This window comes from Eleutherodactylus coqui, chromosome 1 (genome assembly GCF_035609145.1).
Source record: "Eleutherodactylus coqui strain aEleCoq1 chromosome 1, aEleCoq1.hap1, whole genome shotgun sequence".
Lineage (NCBI taxonomy): Eukaryota > Metazoa > Chordata > Amphibia > Anura > Eleutherodactylidae > Eleutherodactylus > Eleutherodactylus coqui.
Window position 1 is genome coordinate 282,382,842 of NC_089837.1, and position 24,589 is coordinate 282,407,430.

Below are 24,589 nucleotides of genomic sequence, written 5' to 3' on the forward strand. Positions count from 1 at the left end.
ACATCGGCCGGGTATTCACACCAGGCCGATATACGGTGTCCCTCTCTGCAGGGGAGGAGGCTGGAAGGGTCGGGAGCAGTGCGCTGAGCTCCCGACTCTTCCAGCCTCCCCCGCTGCAGAGATGGACACTGTATATCGGCCAGGCATGAATACCCGTCCGATATACGGTCGTCTGAATAAGCTCTAAGGTCCAATGTCCACGAGCAGATTTGATTTGCGGCACCCGCAAATCAAACCGCCTATAGGGATGCATTAGCATCCGCAAAACAATTTAAAGTGTGCGGATGTGATTTTTTTTTTTTTCCCCCGGCAGGAGAAAATCGCAGCATGCTCCACTTTCTGCGGATTCCCACATGGACAGCTTCCGATGAAGTCAATGGAAGCCGTCCGATCAGTGGCACAGCCACAGCTAACATTGTGGACGTGCCTCGGGAAAGCAGGAGATTTGGGGGAAACAAAATGCACTGCACATGCGCTGGGTGCTTTTGACTGCGTTAATCTTCGTTTAAATGCTGTCAAAAATATGCAACTATAAGTTGTGCTGCGTTTTAGCTGCAATGTAAATGCTGCCCATTCATCTCAACGGGCGATGCACTGCGTTTTACAATGCTGAAACGCCAAAAGATAGAACATGTATCGCTCTAAAAATGCTGAATTTTAACGCTTGTGTAAGCTGTCCGATTGTAATGAATTGGAGCATTGCAACACTGAAAACGAAGCTCCAAATGCTGAGAAAACTGCCTGTGTAAGGGAGGCAAAGGCAGCTTTCACACGGGCGGGAAAATCGCATGTACAATCACAGCATGTACGTGAAGCCCATGCTTTCCAATGGGTTCCTTTACATTAGCCATGTTTTGTAGGCTGTTCTATTGCGAGAGAAAAAAAATTGTGCCATGCTCTATACAGCTGCGATTTGCGATGTTTTGTAGCCCATGTTTCTCTACCCGTTTGAATCTGGCCTTTTTCATCGCATTCCAGGAGCCATAACTTCTTAATTTTTCTATCGACTTAAGCCCCATTTACACTGACAAATGATCGCTCAAAAGTCGCTTGAACGATAGTTTGAGAGACAGTTTTGAGCGATCATCTTTGCGTACTTAATAGTAGTAGCTAAGTAGTTACTATAGACTATGCAGCTGGAGCGGGACACAGCCACAGCCGCTAACAGAGGAATACAGCTACTTTGCATATGCAAACAGCTGTATTCTTCTCTGCTGTGACTGGCAGTGTTTCCACTGTAAATTCACAGCCAGAAATTAGTAGAGAATCTTATCAGCGCAGCCGGCTGATAACAGCCTGCTCCACTGATAACAGCTGATTGCTCAATTTTAGCAAGCTAGAATTCAGTGATCAGCGACTCGTGCACGAAAACTGCATGATGTCCCTGCATTTAGACAGAATGGGAATCGCTCAAAAGACGGCTTTGAGCAATTTTTGAGTGATTCTTGTTGTGTCTAAAAGGGTCTATAGCTATATGAGTGCTTGTTTTTTTTGCTGGAAAAACTGTATTTTACAAATTACATCATTTTGGGATACATAAAATGCATTGTTTAACTTAAAGGGGTTGTCCCGCGAAACAAAGTGGGGTTATACACTTCTGTATGGCCATATTAATGCACTTTGTAATGTACATTGTGCATTAATTATGAGCCATACAGAAGTTATTCACTTACCTGCTCCATTGCTAGCGTCCTCGTTTCCATGGAGCCGTCTAATTTTCAGCGTCTAATCTCCCGATTAGACGCGCTTGCGCAGTCCGGTCTTCTCTGTGTTGAATGGGGCGCTCGTGCTGGAGAGCTGCTCCTCGTAGCTCCGCCCCGTCACGTGTGCCGATTCCAGCCAATCAGGAGGCTGGAATCGGCAATGGAACGCACAGAAGACCTGCGGTCCACCGAGGGTGAAGATCCCGGCGGCCATCTTCGCAAGGTAAGTAAGAAGTCACCGGAGCGCGGGGATTCGGTAAGTACTACCCGTTTTTGTTTTTTTTTATCCCTGCATCGGGTTTGTCTCGCGTCGAACGGGGGGGCTATTGAAAAAAAAAAAAACCCGTTTCGGCGCAGGACAACCCCTTTAATTTGGGACAACCCCTAAAATTCCATCATTTTATTTTTACAGCGCTCAGCATTTGGAATAAATAATAGTATAGCATTATTCTCTCGGTCAGCATGATTCCGGCGATACGTTTATCCAATTTTTTTTAAGATTTGCTATTGTGTTGCAGCATTCCAAGATCCATAGCATTTTTATTTTTCCATCAATGGAACTTTGAGGGTTTGTTTTATTGCGGGATGAACCCAAACGGAGCAGTAGAACAAAATTCTGGCAAGGTTTTTATGGCATTCGCCATGCAGTATAAATAGTGTGTTAAAGGTGGTTTCACACCTGCAATAGGTCTCATTTTTTGGAGGATGTAAAACTGAAATGAACGGAGCAGTTTTTTCAATTGGTTTTCAAAAAACTGCAGGCTTAAAGTTTGCTTTAGTTCCGGTTTGTTTCAGTTTTTTTGACTGGAACAGAAATTGATTACATCAATACCAAATGTATACATTTTTGTTACTTTTACAAACTTTTTAAAAATGTTTTTTTCCCCTTTTTTATCACTGCATTCAGAGACCAGAAATTTTTCATTTTTGTCAAGGGTGCTGTCTAAGGGCTTATTCACACAAGCGTATATCAGCCGCCATTTTCACGGCCGGCCAGCATACGCTACCTTCTAAGTTGTCTACCCCCTTCCGGCTGTTTGCTTAGCTCCGCCCCGTGCTGGCTGCGGACAAGGGGCATGTTTAGCTTCGCCCCTATCCTGCCCGCTCGCATTGCAAACAGCCGGAGTGGAGGAGAGAGGCCGAGAGCCGGCGAGGTGGAGGGTAAGGGGTAGACAACTCAGATGGTAGTGTAGACCGGCTGGCCATGAAAACGGCGACAATATATGCTCCTGTGAATAAGCCCTAATGCTAACTTCACATAGGTAAGTGCGATATCGGCAGCAGCTGAGGATTGCAGAGTTTTTCCCATTGTTTTCAATGTGGAAACCGTGCATTGCATTGTGTGCACCCAACACAAGATGCGATGTTGGCGCTGCCCCATTGAAAACAATGGGCAATGCAAACGTATGCCCAAAGATAGGATGTGCTGCGATTTTTTTTTCCTGCATCACACAGCGATATGTCTCGCAACATACAAATCTCACCCGATTTCCTTGGCCGTGTGAAAACGGCCTAAGGGTTTTTTGTTTTTTTTTTGCAAGAAAAGTTGTATTTTTAAATGGTATCATTTGTTGACACTTAACGCTTTGATCGCTTTCTATTCCGTTTTTTTTGTAAGGCAAGGTGAGCAAATTTACCTATTTTTGTCATGTTAAGTCGTACTTTTTTCAGGGTGGGCACAGTGCAGGGTAAATAAAATACTTTTTTTCTTCGGGTCATTACAAATGCAGCGATACCAGATTTGTGGTCCCCTCCTCTCTGTTTTTAACATAGTAAATGGGGAAAGCTGGGCTTTTGATTTTTTTTTCATAGTTTAACATTTACTTTCATCCCCTTAGACGACTGGAATATCGCTAGAATACACTACTGTACTTCAGCATAACAGCATATTATAAAGCTTATGTGTATAGTTTCCTGGCTTTCAGTCAATTCCCAATCATTGTTATAAAGACTTGATTAAAGGATTGGACATTGATTTGCAGGAATGCTGCAATCCAATAGGTGGCGCTGCAGAGGTATTGTTCCATCTTCCTTATTTGGATATATTTCCCAGAGGAGCTTGCATGAACTTATAAGTCTCCTCACTCACCTTCTAGGTGCCCTCCTTGAGGACAGTGGATACCCTTCCCAGCCCACGTCATAGGCCTCTCACTAGCCCAGCCAGAAACCTACTGTACACGGATGAGGGGCAAAAATGCAGAAACAGCTGTCAGTGGTATGGTTTTCTGGCTTTCGGTCAATTCTCAATCATTGTTATAAAGACTTGTTTAAAGGGTCTGACATTGATTTGCAGGAATGCTTACATCCAATGGGTAGTTCTGGAGAGGTATTGTTACATCTGCCTTATTTGCATATAAAGCTCAGCTCGGAACCAAGCCCCATAGGCCACCATAGCTGGTAGACACAGAGACCACATTCAAGCCTCCAGGTGGTATACCAAATCATCAGGACCTCACGATCCATGAAGGGGTCCAATACATGACAGAGGCTGCCCCATTCTCCATTGTTAGTCTTTGCATGCTGCAGTTGCATTGACCACAGCATGCAAAGGGTTAAACAGCAGAGATTGACTGTTTTTCCAGTCCCTGTTTGCACAAGTGCCAGGCTGTCATTCAACAGCCAAGCACCCATTCCCCACTGGCACAGTAGACCCGTGTCAGGTTTCTGATGCAGCACCGTAAAAAGGCATATGGATGGTCATTAAGGGGGTTCAACTCCTTTGTGTTTGTCATCACCACATCAGCCAGAAAGGTCATAGTCTCACTGCTCTTAGACCCACCTTCTATGTCGGTGTAGAAACCTTCTTTCCTCTAGACACAGGATACCACCTTGTTAGTCACAGTACTGGGTATTGTAGTCCACACATTCCATTTATTACTTTAATTGCCCATCTTTGCACTGAAGCACTGATATATCCTTCTTGAGTAACAGTGCCCAAAACTGTCCACAATATTCTATGTGTGGTCTGACCAGTGAGTTGCAGAGGGGGAGAACAATGCTTTTGTCATGTACTCATAGAAGCTGATTAGATTGGTTTGACAGGAGCGATCTCTCACAAACCCATGCTGATGTGGAGTTATACAGCCATTTTCTTGAGGTACTCCAGGCTAGCATCTTAGGCCTTATGCCCACTGCCAAAAGCATAAACTGCTGCATGGGTCACGCAGCATTTTACCACCATGGGAGCTAGCCATCTCATGCTCATTGTGACCAGTTATTTATTTTTTTAATTTCCCCATCCTATTGCATATCAGCGTATCTGCAACACAGCAGACATGAATACTGAAGCCGAGCCACCGTATCACTCTAAATGAGGCTTCATCATAGACCGATAGCAGCTCTATACAAGGATAGTGATTACTGTGCAGTTACCTCCAGTGATGACAGGTGAAGTCACCTCTGACTGGAGTTGCTCTCCTTCTCTTTATTATCTGGCTCTAGACTATCATCAAGACTTTCTCCTGCCACGATTCACGTCTGTACACACAACCTCTCCTACTGCTACCCTCAATGCCCCTCTCAGTACCCACCATAAGAGGGCCCCACAAAGTAATTCCTTCCTAGTGCCCACCACAAGACATGTCTTCTTTGTGTCCCCACCAAATATGAGATCTCCTTCTGGGTGCCCATAAATAGCGTCCCATCTGTGCCTACACGAAGTACTATAGCTCCCTCTGTGTCTGCAAAGTAACATAGCCTCTACAAAGTAGGAGTAGCCCACTGTGCCCCTACATAGTACTAGTGGCCCTCTAGTGCCTAGTCCACACAGGTCTTCTGTCCCGTGCGCCCCAAAGGACCCCTTTCAACTTCCTGACTCACAGGTTGCACTCACAGCATGTCAATGTGTATCCCAACTCCTCCTGTCTCCAACGCTTCACAAGAGAGAAGACAATGGAGCAATCAGGATATGCTGAAGGCACACTGCCAGCACAACCCAAAGTAAGGAAGGTCTACACTGCTGTAAGGAGTCCTGGGGGGCCGAAGTAATAGTAGCTCTTAATGAGTGCAGCGAGGAGGTCTTCAGGTCCCCCTGACAGTCACAAGTACAACGGCTGCAATCCCTATGACTACTCCACTAGTTCACAGATCTCCATACCAGTAACTGGTATACCAGCTCCGCAACAAAATGGGAACAGGATAGGTTTGTTTATCACCAAATGAAATAAGACAACCACATGTTATGTGACTCTTCACATTTAATTGAAAACAATTGAGACCTTCTATTAATCAGTGTTTAGAAAACATGTATGGCACTAGGGTGAAGTGCTGGTCCAATCTGTAACACATCACACCATGAAGTCAATTATTTCAACTTTGACCGCTTTCTGGTCTGTACTAGTGTTCTTCACTCATGCCGGACTCGTTGCAATGCTACATAAAAGTTACTCTTCTCCTCCAGACTGTGCCAGCCAATGGGCCCTACTTCGCAGTCTGCACACACTAGGAACTTTACGTTTCCTACGTCCTTGGTGAAGCCCACATTTTCAAAAGTAAACATGTCGTGTACCAGCCAGTGCTCAACAAGAAGCTCCGTGTCTGGATTGGATTCATCAGCCAGAGAGGATTTCTTCTTCATTGAAGGCAGAAGAAGCTGCAGGGGGGAAAAAAATAAATAAATAAATGGCGTTTTACAACAAAAGAGGCTTAACAGATATTAACCCCTTAGTGACCATTGCCTTTTTATGTCCTGGCCTGCTGGGCTTAATTCCCAGAGGACGTAAAAACATGCATCCTCTGGGAATATCAGACCTGCAGGCCCTGGATGTGACCACTCCATGCTGCCAGTTACCGGAGGTAGCCAACAGCATGGAGCTGTCATCCAGGGCCGCAGGAGCCCACTCCCGGGTCATGCGATTGCCGGTATCCACAGGATACTGGCGATTGTGTTTAAGTCTATGAAAAGTTAAAAACAAAGTTTCAGCTCCCCTTACGGATCGGATCCATAGGGGGAGCCGAGAATACTCACCCCCCGTCCTCCGCACTGTCTGGCATTTTCCTTCCTCTCCCCCTAACCGCTGCCAGCGTCTGTCACGACTAGCCGAGAGCAGGGAGCTGTCACCGGGAGCCGCTGTACGCGGTTCCCGGTCACATGGTGATTGCTGCTATCCAATGGATAACAGTGATCATGTAAAAAGTTTTTAAAAAGTTTTTAAGTTTTATTTGTGAGGGGAAATGAAATTAGGTAGCTAAGGGCCCCGGAATTATCCGCTGACCTTATCCCAGCTTCTGTGCATGTGTCCATCGCCAAAATGGTGGATGCAGGCGCAAAAGCTGCAGATTGCCGGGGTTACTTAAAATCTCCCTGCACCTAGCTATTAAATGTAGCCAAGAGCCTGGAGACTTTATGGGGGGCCACAGTATGCAGTTCCCAGTCACGTGATCGCCGTTATCAATTGGATCACGTAAAAGTAAAAAAAAAAAAAAAAAGCTAAAGTTTCACCTGCCGTCACGGATCCGATCTGTGAGGGGAGGTTAAATTACTGAATTAAGGCCACTGGCGATGTCCCCCGACAGGATCCTTATCCATGGACCTCTCCCCAGCTTTGGCACATGCGGCCGTTGCCAAAATGGCAGACGCAAGCGCAGAAGCTGGGGAGGCCAAGGGGAAATTTTAAATTTCTTTGCTCCTGGCTACTAAAGGTAGCCGAGAGCTTGGAGAGGTCACGGTGGGGGCCACAATGAGTGTTCCTTGGTCACATGATCGCCATTATACATGGATAATGGTGATCTTGGAAAAATTAAAAAAGACAGTTAAAGTTCGTGTGTCGTTCAGAAGATTTGGGCCACAATGGGTATGTCTCTGAACGCGGGACAAATTGGGGTATCCATTTTGGGGAGAAAGTCTTCATTCCTATGGATGCTGTACAAAAAAAAAAAATTTTTAGGTGACATAATTGCTTAAAAAATAAAATTTGTAATTTTTTACTTCTGCTTCGCATAGATTCATTCAAAAACTGTGGGGTCAAAATATGCCATACACCCCTAGATGAATTCATTAAGGGGTCTAGTTTCCAAAATGGGGTCATTTGTGGGGGTTCTCTGTTGTTTTGGCTTTTCAAGGGGTCTACATGTCTGTTCTGAAAACCACCCGCTGCTCTTTTCGGTTTGGGCCCCGTTATGCATACAGACAGAAGATTAGGGCCACAATGGGTATGTTTCTGAACACAAGACAAATGGGGGTATCCATTTTTGGGTGCAAATCCTCATTTTCATGTGCACTACAGAAAAAAATCCTGTGTTTAAAATTTCACATTTGCAAAAATATGAAATTTAATTTTTTCTCCTCTAAATTGCATAAATTCCTGAAAAGAAACTGTGGGGTCAAAATACTCCTGACCCCACTTGGTGAATACACTAAGGGGTGTAGTTTTTAAAATAGGGGTATCTATAATTCTGACACCTATGAGCCTTTGCAATCTTGGCTTGGTGCAGGAAAATAAAGTGTTCCTCAAAATGTTAATAATTCATGTTAAATTTGTACGTCTCCTAAATGGTTATTAAAAAAACAAAAACAAAAAACAAACAAACATGAAAGTTTTTCCAATGTGCGCCCAAAATAAGTAAACAGATGGAAATCTATATCTTATCAAAATCTTCTATATTCTGTTTGCACATATTTGAGATATTGCAGTTGAAAATGTGAAAAAAAATTTTTAATTTAATAAATATACACAAATTCTATCAGTATTTTTATCACCTAAATGAAGTATAATATGTGGCGAAAAAACGATGTCAGAATCACTTGGATATGCAAAACCTTTACGGAGATATTCTATGTTAAAAGTGACATGTCAGCCAGTGTTAAAACCAATGTCCATATTTCGGCCCAGTTCCCCCTTAGTAGAGGCACACGACAGGGTTGCCCCCTGTCCCCTGCCCTGTTTGCCCTTGCTATAGAGCCACTTGCAATCCGGGTCCGGACATTTCCGGTAATAAAAGGATTTAAACTTCACAACTATGAAGAGCGCATAGCACTATACGCTGATGACACCCTCCTCTTCCTCCAGGATCCGGAGTCCTCACTTGACTCTGCACTCACCATTTTTGACACATTTGGCCTGCATTCTGGTATTCGGGTCAATTGGGACAAAACCCATTTAATTGCGTTAGACTCTGCAGCGGCTAAGCTCCCTTTGCCCGCTCCACTGAGCTGGACAACTCAGACAACATACTTGGGTATAAGAGTGTCGGTGAGGGCTTCTGCCTTCTTTGACCTTAATTTAGCTCCCCTCCTGAAATGGGCTGAGGAAATGGCGACACGATGGGCCTCTCTCCCGCTCACTCTGGTGGGCAGGGTCAATTTGATAAAGATGAAGCTGCTACCAAAATTTTTGTACGTACTACATAACTCCCCTGTCGTGGTCCCAATCAGATTCTTCGCTACGCTTCGTGGGATTGTACTGCATATCCTGTGGAGAGGCTCCACCCCCAGGATTAAATTAGAGACCCTGTGCCTCCCGGTGAGCTGGGGAGGATTAGCCTTACCCCATTTTTACTATTACTACCTGGCCAGCCGGATCACGTAAATCCCTTACTGACCACCCATATACTTTTTGACAGTAGTCACTAATGGGCTTTATTCAGATGTTGTGGGTGCCGCTTTATTATAATTGCATGGCTCTCCCATGCCAGTAGGAACAAGCTCAGCACCTGCTTTAACAGCGAGGACTGGAGAAACCTCTAATCCCTGCTGTTTAAAGGCATACAGCAACGTCGATGGATAAATAAAAGGAGCTACTATTTTTTAAAAGGGAGTAGGAAAAAATAAAAATGGAAAAAAGCAAAAAAGCTCCGTCACTAAGGGGTTAAAAGGTGTATCATCTATATATATAAAATTGAATGTATGCGTGTCTGTCTGTGTGTCTGTGTGTCCTTTATGCGCTACTACACCATTCATCTGATCGCCATGAAACTTTGGGAAGTTGTTGAGTACACTCCTGGGAAGATTATAGGCATAGTACATTTATGCTACGATAAATGGCGCGCGTGCGAGCGTCGTCGACAGTTACGCCCCCCCCACGTAGATCGTTTGATTTCCATCATTGCCACTAATTCTCTCACTTCCCGATGTTGTAGAAACATGAAATTTGGCACGAGCATTGACTATGTCATAAATAGGAAACACTAATGGTTCCCAACTCGATTATTCAATTCTATGCGCCAAAGAATTAGCGTCCAAATTTTACGTACGGAATCTAATTCTCTCACTTTCCGGTGTCATAGAAACGTGAAATTTGGCACGAGCATTGATTATGTCATAAATAGGAAAAGTTAATGGGTCCCAACTCGATTATTACATTGTAAGCGCCAAAGAATTAGCGTCCAAATTTTACGTACGGAATCTAATTCACTCACTTCCTGATATATATATAAATGAATGTATGTCTGTCTGTCTGTCTGTCTGTCTGTCCTTTATGCATTACTACACCATTCATCCAATTGCCATGAGACTTTGGGAAGTTGCTGAGTACACTCCTGGGAAGATTATAGGCATAGTACAACTATCCTACGATAGGTGGCGCGCGTGCGAGCGTCGTCGACAGTTATGCCCCCCAGACAAAGATCGTTTGATTTCCATCTCAAGCACGAAAGCAAAAGGCATTACGAGCAACGGGTTGAGTGTTCAACTACAAAATGATGCATCCGCTGAACGTTTCGCAATACAATTGCTGGATATTGAGAATGCTGAGGTGAAATGAAAGCTGTGCTGTGATTGGTTGCTATTTCTTATACTGCTGAGGTAACATGAAAGCTGTGCTGTGATTGGTGGCTACTTCTTATACTACTGAGGTTGCATGAAAGCTGTGCTGCGATTCGTTGTTATATATTATACCACTAAGGTAACATGAAAGCTGCGCTGTGATTGGTTATATATAATACCGCAGAGGTAACATGAAAGCTGCGCTGTGATTGGGTGCTATTTTTTATATTGCTCAGGCAGAATAATAGTTGCGCTGTGATTGGTTGCTATTTCTCTTACTGCTGAGGTAACATGAAAGCTGCGCTGTGATTGGTTGTTATATTTTATACTGCTCAGGTAACATGAAAGCTGTGCTGTGATTGGTTGTTATATATTATACCACTGAGGTAACATGAAAGCTGCACTGTGATTGGTTGTTATATATTATACCACTGAGGTAACATGAAAGCTGTGCTGTGATTGGTTGTTATCTAGATATATAAAAACGAATGAATGTATGTCTGTCTTCGCAGCAACGCGCGACGGGTAAGCTAGTAAAAAATAAAAACTGTAACATTGGTATTGCTGGAATCATGCTGTTGCTGACCCAGAGAATAATGCTATCACTTGATTCTGCATGCTGAGTCCCATAAAAGATAAAATTAAAAAACGTGGGATTTCCTCCTTCCTCCCTAGAAAAAAAAAATTAACAAAAAAGGCTATACAACATGTTAGATGTACCCCAAAATGATGTCATTAAAAAATTACAACTTGTCCCACAATAAAAAAGAAGCCCTCATATGGCTAAAAATTATAAAGTAATGGCTCTAGGACTGCCACAAAAAAACCCTGTTAACTTGGTTGGTCATTAACGCACAGAATGGGCCAGTGACTCAGGGGTTAGGCACTGCAAGGGGCCCCGGAGGCATGCAGCAGCACTGCAGGGGGGGGCGCTGTGGCCCCGGAGGCATGCAGCAGCACTGCAGGGGGGGGGCGATGTGGCCCCGGAGGCCTGCAGCAGCACTGCAGGAGGGGGGGCGATGTGGCCCCGGAGGCCTGCAGCAGCACTGCAGGAGGGGGGGCGATGTGGCCCCGGAGGCCTGCAGCAGCACTGCAGGGGGGGGGGGGGCGATGTGGCCCCGGAGGCCTGCAGCAGCACTGCAGGGGGGGGGGCGATGTGGCCCCGGAGGCCTGCAGCAGCACTGCAGGGGGGGGGGGGGCGATGTGGCCCCGGAGGCCTGCAGCAGCACTGCAGGGGGGGGGGGCGATGTGGCCCCGGAGGCATGCAGCAGCACTGCAGGGGGGGCGCTGTGGCCCCGGAGGCATGCAGCAGCACTGCGGGGGGGGCGCTGTGGCCCCGGAGGCATGCAGCAGCACTGCGGGGGGGGGGCGCTGTGGCCCCGGAGGCATGCAGCAGCACTGCGGGGGGGGGGCGCTGTGGCCCCGGAGGCATGCAGCAGCACTGCGGGGGGGGGCGCTGTGGCCCCGGAGGCATGCAGCAGCACTGCGGGGGGGGGGGCGCTGTGGCCCCGGAGGCATGCAGCAGCACTGCGGGGGGGGGGGGGCGCTGTGGCCCCGGAGGCATGCAGCAGCACTGCGGGGGGGGGGCGCTGTGGCCCCGGAGGCATGCAGCAGCACTGCGGGGGGGGGCGCTGTGGCCCCGGAGGCATGCAGCAGCACTGCGGGGGGGGGGGCGCTGTGGCCCCGGAGGCATGCAGCAGCACTGCGGGGGGGGGCGCTGTGGCCCCGGAGGCATGCAGCAGCACTGCGGGGGGGGGGGCGCTGTGGCCCCGGAGGCATGCAGCAGCACTGCAGGGGGGGGGGCGCTGTGGCCCCGGAGGCATGCAGCAGCACTGCAGGGGGGGGGCGCTGTGGCCCCGGAGGCATGCAGCAGCACTGCAGGGGGGGCGGGCGCATAGTTCCAGCTGCTAACCCCACCCACCCATGAAGGATACAGAGCGGGGCAATGTCTTCTGGGACTGAGAAGCTACACAAAGCAAACACTTCGGGCTCCGGCTCTTTCACCTCTCTCTTTGCCAGGGTCGCAGTCCCGACCGATAACACCCGGCAGCCGCAGCGCTGACACAGCACCGCCCGCGAGTTCTTTCCGTCAGCGGACACCAGCGTCTCATCCATTCTCATTTGACTGAGTGAGGGCCGTCTACGTCATTATCATGTGACCACGGCAGACGTCACCGGGGCATGCAGCAGGCCTGAGTGTAGGATGATGCGACGCCAGGAGCGCTAGAAGTCCGCAGCACAAAACTCGACGAATTCCGGCTTGCTGCACAGAGACTCCCTGAGCTTTGTCCTACTATTAAGTAGCCGGAATTCTTCATATTCCGCAATACTGTATCCGGCCTCTAGAGGGCGCCTGGGGTGTATTGACCTGCAGCAGTAAGTGCCCAGCTGCTTCTCCTGACCTTTATGATGGGATAAAGTTGAGTATGCGTTCACACGAACGTATATCGGCTCGGTTTTCACGCCGAGCCGATATACGTTGTCCTCGTGTGCAGGGGGGAGAGGATGGAAGGGCCAGGAGCAGGAACTGAGCTCCCGCCCCCTCTCTGCCTCCTCTCCGCCCCTCTGCACTATTTGCAATGGGGAGGGACGGGGCGGGGCTAATTCGCTAAACAGCCCCGCCCCCGTCCCGCCTCCTCTTATTGCAAATAGTGCAGAGGGGTGGATAAGAGGCAGAGAGGGGGCGGGAGCTCAGTTCCTGCTTCTGGCTCTTCCATCCTCTCCCCCCTGCACACGAGGACAACGTATATCGGCTCTGCGTGAAAACCGAGCCGATATACGTTCCTGTGAACGCACCCTGAAAACGTTTTTTAACCCCTTAGTGACGGGCCTACATTCTTCCTTAAGGGCCAAGTGATTTTCAGTGTCACATTACAAGATCCATAACTCATTGACATAGCCCTATCAGGCCAGGCGGATTTGGATTGCGGATTCCGTGATTGCCATCCGTGCGGTAGATCAGCAGTAAAATGGGGGCAGTGGCATGAACTTTCATCAATTCATACATGTGCGGGTAGGAATTGCGGATTCTTCGAGCGGAAGAAAAAAATCTCAGCATGCTCTATTTTAGTGCGGATACCGCACAGACAGCCCCCATTGAAGTCAGTGGATGCGAGTGTTCTGTTGCCCATATGCAATTAACATTGCCCATGAGCAGCGTAAGGGCACGCAACTTCAAATGAAAATCTATAGAAAAGCCGGAATGCCAGCTGGAGGGGAAAGACAAATCTTTCTTTCACCTGGACGATACGCTGTGCATACCGTACATCCGCATGAAAAACGCTCACATTCGCAATTATTTTCCATGAATCTTCACAGGTCTTCCGCGGCAGAAATCCGCTTGTGGAATCTGACCAATTCATGTGAGCCCGTATTTTCACCGCATATTATGTGTGTGTTGAATGGATGCATAATACATGGAGGAATCCCACAGACATTCCACCATTTTTTTTTTGTTTTAACAGTGTTCACCATTTTGTTAAAAGAACATGATAATTTTCTTTTCAACACCAATACTGTAACACTAAGTTTATAAAGATGGTTTTTAGTACAGCACAATAAAAACCCAAACTAGTGAATCTGTATTGCTACATTCTAAGACTCATAGTATTTTTATTGTTCTGGCAGGTAGTGTTGTATCTTGTCTCCACCAGACGTATGGGTGGAGACAAGATGCACGCACGCCCACAAGCAATAGCCACAATTTCATTGGCTGCCCCGTAAAAACTGGGGGAGGCAAAGTGAATGCCCCCACCTTTTGATTGGGAGTTTCCCGCAGCCCCTGACTCACATGTGAAGTCCCAGCTCCGGTGTCCCTGGTGCTCTCTATCTGGCCTCCAGCCCTTTGCTCAGTGGCCATGTAAGCTCCCAGCTCTGCTGCTGCTGTAGCATCTGTGGCACTGTCAGGCTCCAGCTTCCATCAGCTGTCACTGTCCCGGGGCTCTTGCTTCTCCTCTCACTGTCGCGGCCAGTGGCCGGTCTGCCTTCTCGTGCCCGTTCTGCGTTTGTTCTCTCTGTCACTGCTCGTCTGCTGTCCATGAAGCTGAACCCCGCACCGATGCATGTAGCTAATCGCCGGATGATGAGCTCCGCTCCTGTCCCCCACTGTCACTCTCCCGGAAGCCTCTGATTAGTGCACGGAGCTGTAATCCCCTCCGCCCAGAACACAGCTTATGGCTGCCCAGCTGTCTCTCCCTGGCATTCGCCATGTGGCCCGGCTGAACATCTGTGGTACTGTGAAAAGAGTGTGACTGGCAGCTGCATGTGCAGCCAATCAGCACCCGTGGGCTCTCCTGCCTGTCACACCGCTCAAGTCTTGTTCCCACCCCTAAGTTCTGGTGGAGACAAGATACAACAATACCATTCTAGCATTGGTGGTATGTGAGCTCTTGTTTTTTGGGAAGAGTCATAGTTTTTATTGCCGTTTTTGTGTACATGTGTCTTCTGGATGGCTTTTTATTGCATATTTTGGGAGGTGATCAAAAGAAAAAGATAGCAATTCTGGCATTACTTTTTACATTATTTTTATGGTGTTCACCATTTGCAATAAATAAGATATTTTCATTGTTTGGGTCATTATGAACACGGTGATACCTATTGTGTATTGGTTTTTTTTAAATTGCTTTCCTATTTTACCTATTTAAAAAGGGTTTTGGTGTAGAAAATTTGTATTATTTTTTATTAAACTGTATTTAAAAAAAAGGGACTTGATGCGATTGCTAGGATTGTGTACTGCATTCTACTACGCCTATGACATCAGCTTATTAGGCTCTGCTGGAGGCAGGGTCTAATAGGCTGAGTTACATGGCTGCCATTGGAACCCATTCGTACCTTGCAATCGCATTGCGGGGTGCCGATGGGTGACAAAAGGAGCTCCCTTCCCCTGTCATTTGCTTACATGCTGTAGTTGCTATTCATTGTGGCATGTAAGGGGTTAAACTGCCAGGGTCTGTGGTTTTTCTGCTCCTGGTAGTTAAAGCAGTATCCTGCCTTGCAGGATCAGTCAAGCCACCACCTTAACTTCTTAGTGACCGGCCTATAGTGTTTTTACGTCCTGGCTTGCTGAGCTCCAATCCCCAGAGCCGTAAAAAAAAAACACATTCGCCCTGGGGATTAAAGCCGCGAGAGCTGCGGACGTGACAGCTCCCTGCTATCGGCTGCCGGAGATAGCCGACAGCCTGGAGCTGTCATGGGGGGGGGCTGCGATATCCGACCCCCGGTCAAGCGATCACTGTTGTAAAAGTGAAAGAAAGTTAAAGTTTCAGCTCCCCTCACGGATCAGATCCATGAGGGAAGCTGAAACTACTCACCTCTGCCCTCCGCGATGTCCCGCAGCATCAATGGCTGTGATTGGTTCATCGAGCACTGGCTCTGATTGGCTGAGCCACTGCAATTGAGCCAGCGAGCACTTTCTGGAGACAGGGATTTTGAACCTCCAAACTAGGAAGCGCTTGCTGAAAACTACAAGCAAGTCTACAGGAGCTGAAGAGGAGACATACGGCAGACCTGATATCACTTTTAGGTAATGTATTTTTTTTATTTCAATGGAGTCAGGGCTTATTTTTTTGGGTAGGGCTTATATTTCAGACTTTGTACCGACACAAAATTGTAATATCGTCGTGAGAAAACGCAGCGATATCACACAGAATACAGATGCAATATCGCTATGACTTTCTCGCGGCGATATCGCTGTCACCTGTGTAAAAGAGACCTAAGCCTTATTGACTTTGATAATGTCCTCAAAAATAAGAGTACAACAATATATGCGAAACATTTAAAATCATCCTAATTACTTGCTGTAAGAAGTTTATACCTTACAGGAATAAAAGACTTAGTATTAGGAGAAAACCAGTATGGCTTAATAAAGATATAAAGGGGGCAATTATACAATGGTAGAGTTGGAAGGGACCTCCAGGGTCATCGGGTTCAGCCCCCTGCTCAGTGCAGGATTCACTAAATCATCCCAGACAGATATTTGTCCAGCCTTTGTTTGAACACTTCCATTGAAGGAGAACTCACCACCTCCTGTGGCAACCTGTTCCACTCATTGATCACCCTCAGAAAGTTTTTTCTAATATCTAATTTGTGTCTCCTCCCTTTCTTTTTTTTTTTAAATTCTTTATTTTTGCAGATAGTAATTCAATAACAACTGGATTACAACTTTCGAGTTCAATCTTACTCACATTTCCAGATAACCTCGATATTAGAGGATTGGGAAATTAGAGAACTTTTTCAAATAATCATAAAAACATGTCATTAAGGTACATTATAATAAATCAGAACTTGCCACACTTCATGCCTCCGTCTGTAGTCCTTTCCATTGTGCACCGTGTGGGGCTTCATACCTTTATTCACTGTATGATATATTCAATAGTGTCTAGCGAAACAAACAGGACACAAGAGGGGTATACAAAAGGGTTACAGGTACGTATGTTTCAGATAGTATCAGAGAAAGTGAAGAGTGCAGCTGAGTAAGAGAGAGTAGGTTAGTTAGTTTGGGGGTTAAGTAGCAGACGATATTCTTCTGAGTCCTGGAAAACTATCCAGTGGTACCATGTTCTACGGAACCTTTCTTGTGTGCCCTTAAGTGACGCAGAGAGGTCCTCCATCTCTTTAATCCAGTTGACTGTATTTAGCCATAATGCCATCGATGGCGGGTCTGTCTGCCTCCAGAGCCTGTCGATGCAGGACCTCGCTGCGGCCACCAGAAAACATACCATCGATTTTTTTTGTAGGCAGCCAACGGAATATCACTATGGTGTAGGAGGAAAAGAGCTGGAGATTTTGGCAGAGAAAAATGAGTACATTTAGAGGAAATCCGCCAGACTTCTGACCAGAAGCCCGCCAGCACCGGACAGTCCCAAAAGACGTGTAACATGGTCCCATGTTCCTCTCCACATCTCCAACACGTGGGGGAGATCGATGGGAATATCCTGTGTAGATGGGAGGGCACCCTGTACCACCTGGAGAGGATCTTAAAGCTGGATTCTTGTATTCTACTGGATATGGATGAGGAATGTGTGATAGTAAGGATTTTGTCTCTGTCTTCCGTGGTGAAGTTGATTCCCAGCTCCTCTTCCCATTTCTCCATGTATTTTGGGGGCGCAGCTTCCAGTTGTGAAGTAAGAATATTGTATATTCTGGATAAGGTGTGTCTAGCGGGGCCCTCTTCGCTACATATGGTTTCAAATTTTCTTTTTGGTCGGGAGAATGCTTTAGGTTGGGGTAGGGACTAGGAAGTGTCTTAACTGTAGTGTCTGCCATAGTGGGAGTGGGGCTGCAACAGTGGGCCCCCTCAACGTGTCCACCGAAAGCCACAGGTCATTTTGTATGAAGTGTTCATACTCCTCTCTCCCCTCCTGGCTGGAAATCCGGGTTACCCAAGATCGGGAACATTGGGGATGGCCTAGGAGATATGTCTGCCCTATCTAATACTTTGGCAGCTGCTGATAACATTGGTCAGATAGTTGGGTGGTGTGTCAAAGCCACCGGATTAGGACTGCCAGACCAAGGAAGAGCTACCAGCGGCACCGGAGATGCGGCTTGCTCGATGGCTATCCACTGCTTGAGTGCAGAGTGCCGGTGCCAATCTATTATTCGTACAAGGTGGGCTGCTTGGTAATTCCTCGCAAAGTCTGGCAGCCCCAGCCCGCCCTCTCTTTTCGGTCTGGACAGTGTGTTACGCGCTATCCGGGATGCCTTTCCTGCCCAGATGAATGCGGAGATGAGTGAGAGTAGATGTTGGAAAAATCCCTTTGGAACATGTATGGGAAGGGCTTGTATTGGGTATAGAACTCTGGGGAGAATATTCATTTTAATGATTGCCCCTCTGCCGAACCAAGAGAATGTGTCTTTGGTCCACGAATTAAGGTCCTGTCTGACCCTGTTTAAGAGCGCTGGAAAATTGGCTGAGTATAGGTCCTCATTGTTCGATGTTAAGTTAGTCCCTAAATAGTGGATATGATCCCTTGCCCATGTGCATGAAAAGAAGTCCTTGAGCTCCTCTATTTGGGGTTGTGTGAGCGAGACGTTGAGTGCTGCAGATTTGTGGTAATTGATTTTAAAATTAGACAATGTGGTGTATTGTTTGATCTCGGCCATTAAGTTTGGCAGAGTAACTCGTGGGTCGGAAATGAAGAATAGTAGATCGTCTGCATAGGCAGCTATCTTGTGTTCTGTGTCGCCTGCGGTGATCCCATGAATGTTTGGGTTAGCACGGATTTTTGTCAGTAATGGCTCTAAACACAAAATGAAAATCAAAGGTGATAGGGGGCAGCCCTGTCTCGTCCCGTTCAAGATGGGGAAAGATGTTGAGAGCTGGCCATTTACTCTTACTGCTGCTGTTGGGTGGGAGTATAGGCTTGTGATCCACTGTATCATGTTAGGTCCCATTCCCATGTGTGTCATCGTTGCAAACAGGAAGTCCCACTCCACCCTATCAAAAGCTTTATCCGCGGTGTCTCCTCCCTTTCAATTTCATCCCACTGTTTATAGTCTTTCCTTTTGCAAATGAGAATAGGACTGATCAATCTGCACTGTGACAGCCCTTCAAATATTTGTAGATAGCTATTAAGTCTCCTCTCAGCCTTCCTTTTTGCAAGCTAAACATTCCCAGATCCTTTAACCATTCCTCATAGGACATGATTTGCAGACCGCTCACCATCTCGGTAACTCTTCTCTGAACTTGCTCTAGTTTGTCGATATCTTTTTTAAAGTGGGGTACCCAGAACTGGACACAATATTCCAGATGAGGTCTGACTAAGGAAGAGTAGAGGGGGATAATTACCTCCCGTGATCTATGCTTCTCTTAATACATCCTAGAATTGTGTTTGCCTTTTTGGCTGCTGCATCACATTGTTGACTCATGTTCAGTCTATGATCTATTAGTATAACCCAGTCTTTTTCACATGTGCTGCTGCTTAGCCTAATTTCTCTCATTCTGTATGTGCTTTTTTCATTTTTCTTGCCTAGATGTAGGGCTTTGCATTTCTCCTTGTTAAATACCATTCTGTTAGTCGCTGCCCACTGTTCAAGCTTTTCTGGATCTTTTTGAATACTCTCTCTTTCTTCTCTAGCTACCCATCATAGCTTTGTGTCGCCTGCAAATTTGATCAGTTTTTCATTAATTCACTCCTCCAGATCATTTATAAAAATGTTGAACAACACTGGGCCTAGGACAAGCCTTGTGGTACCCCACTTGATACATTTTTTCACCTGGATGTGCAGCCATCTATGACCACTCTTTGAGTACGATCACTAAGCCAGTTGTGAATCCACCTAACAGTTGCCTTGTTAATCTTATATTTGGTCACTTTTTCAATAAGTATGGTATGGGATACTTTGTCGAATGCCTTACTGAAGTCAGGATATACTATATCTACCGCATTTCCTTGCACAACCCAGTCGGCGATTTTGTCACTGAAGGAAATTAGATTTGTCTGGCATGACTTGTTTGTTAAAAACCCATGCTGGCTCTGGTTAATTACTCCATTGTTATCCAAGTACTTGCATACATGCTGTTTAATAATTTGTTATTTCCCGGTATAGAAGTCAGGCTCACAGGCCTGTAGTTTTCTGGATCCATCTTCTTCCTTTTTTAGAAGATAGGGACAACATTTGCCCTTTTCCTGTCTTCGGGGATTTTTCCTGTTCTCCAGGAATTTTCAAAGATTATGGTAAGTGGTTTAGCAATTACCTCTGCTGCTTCCTTTAGTATTCTAGGATGTAATTCATCTGGACCTTGAGACTTGAATTCATTTAAGTTAGCTAAGTGTTCCCTCACCATCTCTTTGCTTATAGATAGACTGCATTCTTTTATTCCCCCAATAGCACAGGGAAGATCAGTTGATGTTCCATCTGCTTTCTGAGAGAAAACAGATACAAAATAGGAATTTAAAAGTTCGGCCTTCCCAACATTATTCTTAATCAATTCACCATTTTCATCTTGTAAGCATCCAATAGCAGTTCATCCCCCCAGTACCCTCACTCACTATCCCACCATTCGAGGTACATGCCCTACGGCTTTTCCGTCCGCTGTCCATGCGAGTAGCAGTTATCTACCCCCCCCCCCCAGGTGCTCCTCACCTGTTTCTAGACCACTTTGCTGCCTAGCTCCCCCCACTTACTCTCTTGTGAAATCCCAACCCTCATCCTAGGAGACTTGGTCTTTCACAACTCACAGCCTCTCCCACTCATAGGGATGGCAATACTTCTTCCGTCTGGTCTTCTTCCGTCTCTGCTCTGCTTCCAAGTTTCCTAACTCCCTACTCCCGCTCTCGGACCATAACCTTCTCTCTTTCTTTGTCAAGCTCCCTAACATTTCTCCAGACCCTCCTACCTCCCGTACGTACAGGAACCTTCAGGCCATTCACACCAAAAATTTTACAGAGTCTCTACAGTCTTTTCTATCCCCTATCTCTCTCCTCTCCTGCCCCAACCTGGCTGCCACACATTACAACACCACTCTCAAACATGCATTGGATGCAGCGGCGCCCCCCGTAACTCAAGCCATCCGATATAGGCCGCTGCAACCCTGCCTCACGCCTCAAATGTGATTCATCTGGCGGAGCTCTAGGTGTGCTCAACAGCTGTGGAGGAAGTCTCAAAAGTCTGCAGACTTTCTCCACTTTAAATTCATACTCAGAACTTACAACCTTGCCCTCCACCACGCCAAACAAGTCTACTTCACCTCTCTCATCTCCTCACTATCCCATAACCCTAAAATACTTATTGACACTTTCCACTGCCTTCACAGCCCAAAACTGCAGCCCCCTGTGACAGATCTCAGTGCTGAAGAAAAGAAAATTGATGACATCCGGCAGGAAATCACCTCCCAATCCCAGACTAGCCCCGACCCTAGTCTTGTCAGTACTGCATATAGCTCCTGTTCACTCTCTGTACTTAGACCAATGACAGAGGAAGAAGTCTCAAGACTGCTCTTCTCCACTCACCCCACCACCTGCGCTAGCGACCCTCTTCCCTTACACCTCCTGCGTTCCCTCTCCCCGGTGGTCATCTCCCACCTCACCACTATATTCAATCTTTCTCTGAGCTCTGGCACTTTCCCCTCCTCATTTAAATACGCTATTATTTCCCTGCTGCTATAAAAAACAACTCTTGACTCAACCTATGCTGCCAATTATCGACCCATCTCAAATCTCCAAAGTTCTAGGAACATCTCAAACTTCTAGAACGCCTGGTTTATTCTCGCCTTATAAGCTATCTCTCAGAAAGCTCTCTTCTTGACCCTCTACAGTCCGCCTTCCGCCCCCCCCTACACTCGACAGAAATCGCGCTGACTAAAGTGTCAAACGACCTCCTGACTGCCAAATCAAGGGTCCACTACTCCCTACTGATCCTCCTCGACCTCTCTGCAGCATTCGACACTGTCGACCGCAAACTTCTCACTATGCTTCGCTTCATTGGACTAAAGGACACTGCCCTCTCTTGGTTCTCCTCCTACCTATCCGACCGCTCCTTCAGTGTCCGCTTTGCTGGCTCTACCTGCCCTCCTCTTCCCCTTTCTGTTGGGGTCCCCCAGGGCTTGCTCCTCGGCCCCTCCTCTTCTCCATCTACACAGCCCCCATTGGACAGACCATCAGGAGATTTGGTTTCCAGTACCATCTCTATGCTGATGATACCCAGCTATACACCTCCTCCCGGGGCATCACAGCAACATTCCTCCAGAATGCCACCAACTGTCTGTCTGCTGACTTTAACACTATGTCCTCTCTCTACCTAAAACGGAACCTCTCAAAAACGGACCGACTGGTGTTCCCGCCCTCTACTAACCGACCTCATCCTGACATCTCCATCTCAGTGTGTGGCACCACCATAACTCCCAGACAACACGCCCGCTGCCTTGGGGTCATATTCGACTCCGATCTCTCCTTCACCCCCTACATCCAAGCTCTCGCCAGAACCTGTCAGCTGCACCTCAAGAACATGGCTAGAATACGCCCTTTTCTCACCGTGGACACGCTAAAAATGCTCAATGTTGCCCTCATCCACTCTTGGCTCGATAATTGCAACTCGCTGCTGATCGGCCTCCCCTGCTCCAGACTCTACCCTCTCCAATGCATCCTGAATGCGGCAGCCAGGCTCATCTGCCTGTCCAGTCGCTACTCGGACACCTCTACCTTGTGCAAGTCACTTCACTGGCTTCCTGTCAAATACAGAATACAATTTAATCTCACTACCCTCATCCACAAAGCCCTCCACAGCACCGCCCTGCCATACATTGCTATCCTCATCTCAATTCACCACCCAGCCTGCACCCTCCGCTCTGCTAACGAAATCAGACTGAGTGCCCCTTTAATTCGAACTTCTCATTCCCGCCTCCAAAACTTCTCCAGAGCAGCACCTGTCCTCTGGAACGCGCTAACAAAAAATATCCAGGCTATCACTGACACACTAAATTTCAGGCATGCTCTAAAAACGAACCTCTTCAGGGAAGCATACCATATCCCTTAAACCAAACCCCTCGGTACTCCGCTTGATAACATGCTCCCTGTCCCACAGACTGCAATCCCAGCTAGCCATAATCAATTGGCACCTGCAGTCATCCCGATTCTGCCACTATACGGCCTGACCATTGTTTGTGTGTAGCATCCCTCATTCTCCACCTCGCCATACCATGCACATCTCTAGTCTCTTTACCTTCTGTATCACCCCATTATTTGTAGTGTGTAAGCTCATTGGAGCAGGACCCTCACCCCTACTGTTTCCATCAATTGATTACTTCATGTAACCGTGGTCTTGTGTTATTTCCCCTGTATTGTAAGCTCTGCGGAATATGTTGGCGCTATATAAATAAAGATTACTTACTACTACTAATGTTTGACTTTTCTTTTGCTTTTGACATACCCCCAAAATCCCTTTTTATTGCTTTTGGCCTTTGTTGCAAGCCTCAATTCATTATTAGCTTTAGCTTTTCTGACACTTGCCCTACGTTTTTGCAGACTGCATTATATTCTTCTTTTGATATTCCCCCCTCTTTCCATTTGATAAACATACTTTTCTTCATTTTTAACATGTATGCAAGTTCTGTGTTCATCCATCCTGGTCTCTTTAAATGCTTCCCATTCTTACTTCTTTTAGGGATTGATAACGATTGTGCTTTGAGAATCTCATTTCGCAATATTTCCCAACTTTCTTTGACATTTCTGTCCTTAAGAACATCCATTGGATTTCTCCTATCCTCTTTCTGAGTTCATTAAAATCTGCCTTTCTGAAATCCAACCTTGAGGTCTGAGTTTTTTCAGGTCTTCCTCCCCTTTTTATCCAAAATTCAAGTATAGCATGATCACTGTCTCCTCCCTTTCAGTTTCATCCCATTGCTTCTAGTCTTTCTGTTACATCCGTTGGGTGCATTAAAGCACCATGCCTCCGAACGGATGCAAGCGTGTCCATTTAAACCCGCAAACACACTTATATAGTATTTGCACTACAAAGTACACCTTTCCAGGTAAAAGATGGAAGGACTTCTGTCCCTTACTAACCAGGGAAAGTGGATAATTGATAATAGATGTATATAGAGCTACAATGTCAAAAGTAACCAATATCATAGATTCATTTACCTCTAGATTCTTCATTATGTTAAATATAGACACCATTTTAGCCTATATATATAACTAGCTGATATACCCGGCTTCGCCTGAGTTAAAGGGGTTGTCCAGCGGCAGCAAGTGGGTCTATACACTTCTGTATGGCCATATTAATGCACTTTGTAATGTACATTGTGCATTAATTATGAGCCATACAGAAGTTATCAAAAGTTATTCACTTACCTGTTCCGTTGCTGGCGTCCTCGTCTCCATGGTTGCCGTCTAATTTTCGCCGTCTAATGGCCAAATTTGACGCGCTTGCGCAGTCCGGGTCTTCTGCTTTTCTCAATGGGGCTCCGTGTAGCTCAGGAGGCTGGAATCGGCAATGGACCGCACAGAAGCCCTGCGGTCCACCGAGGGAGAAGATGCCGGCGGCCATCTTCACCGGGTAAGTAAGAAGTCACCGGAGCGCGGGGATTCAGGTAAGCGCTGTCCGGTGTTCTTTTTTAACCCCTGCATCGGGGTTGTCTCGCGCCGAACGGGGGGGGGGGGGGGGGTTGGAAAAAAAAAAAACCCGTTTCGGCGCGGGACAACCCCTTTAACTTGGTACTGGTGTTTATCTGGTGTTCACATGGAAAATC

The 24,589-nt window shown here is 46.7% G+C and overlaps 1 protein-coding gene across 1 annotated transcript; it reads right to left on the minus strand.

Moving 5' to 3' along the window:
• Positions 1-5,881: 5,881 nt before the first annotated feature.
• RABIF (RAB interacting factor) lies at positions 5,882-12,667 on the minus strand. The gene is made up of 2 exons (XM_066609297.1): positions 12,409-12,667; positions 5,882-6,294 (listed from the first exon to the last, which is right to left on the minus strand). The coding sequence occupies exons 1-2, from the start codon at positions 12,523-12,525 to the stop codon at positions 6,049-6,051; spliced, it is 363 nt and encodes a 120-aa protein (XP_066465394.1). The 5' UTR covers positions 12,526-12,667; the 3' UTR covers positions 5,882-6,048.
• Positions 12,668-24,589: the final 11,922 nt, after the last annotated feature.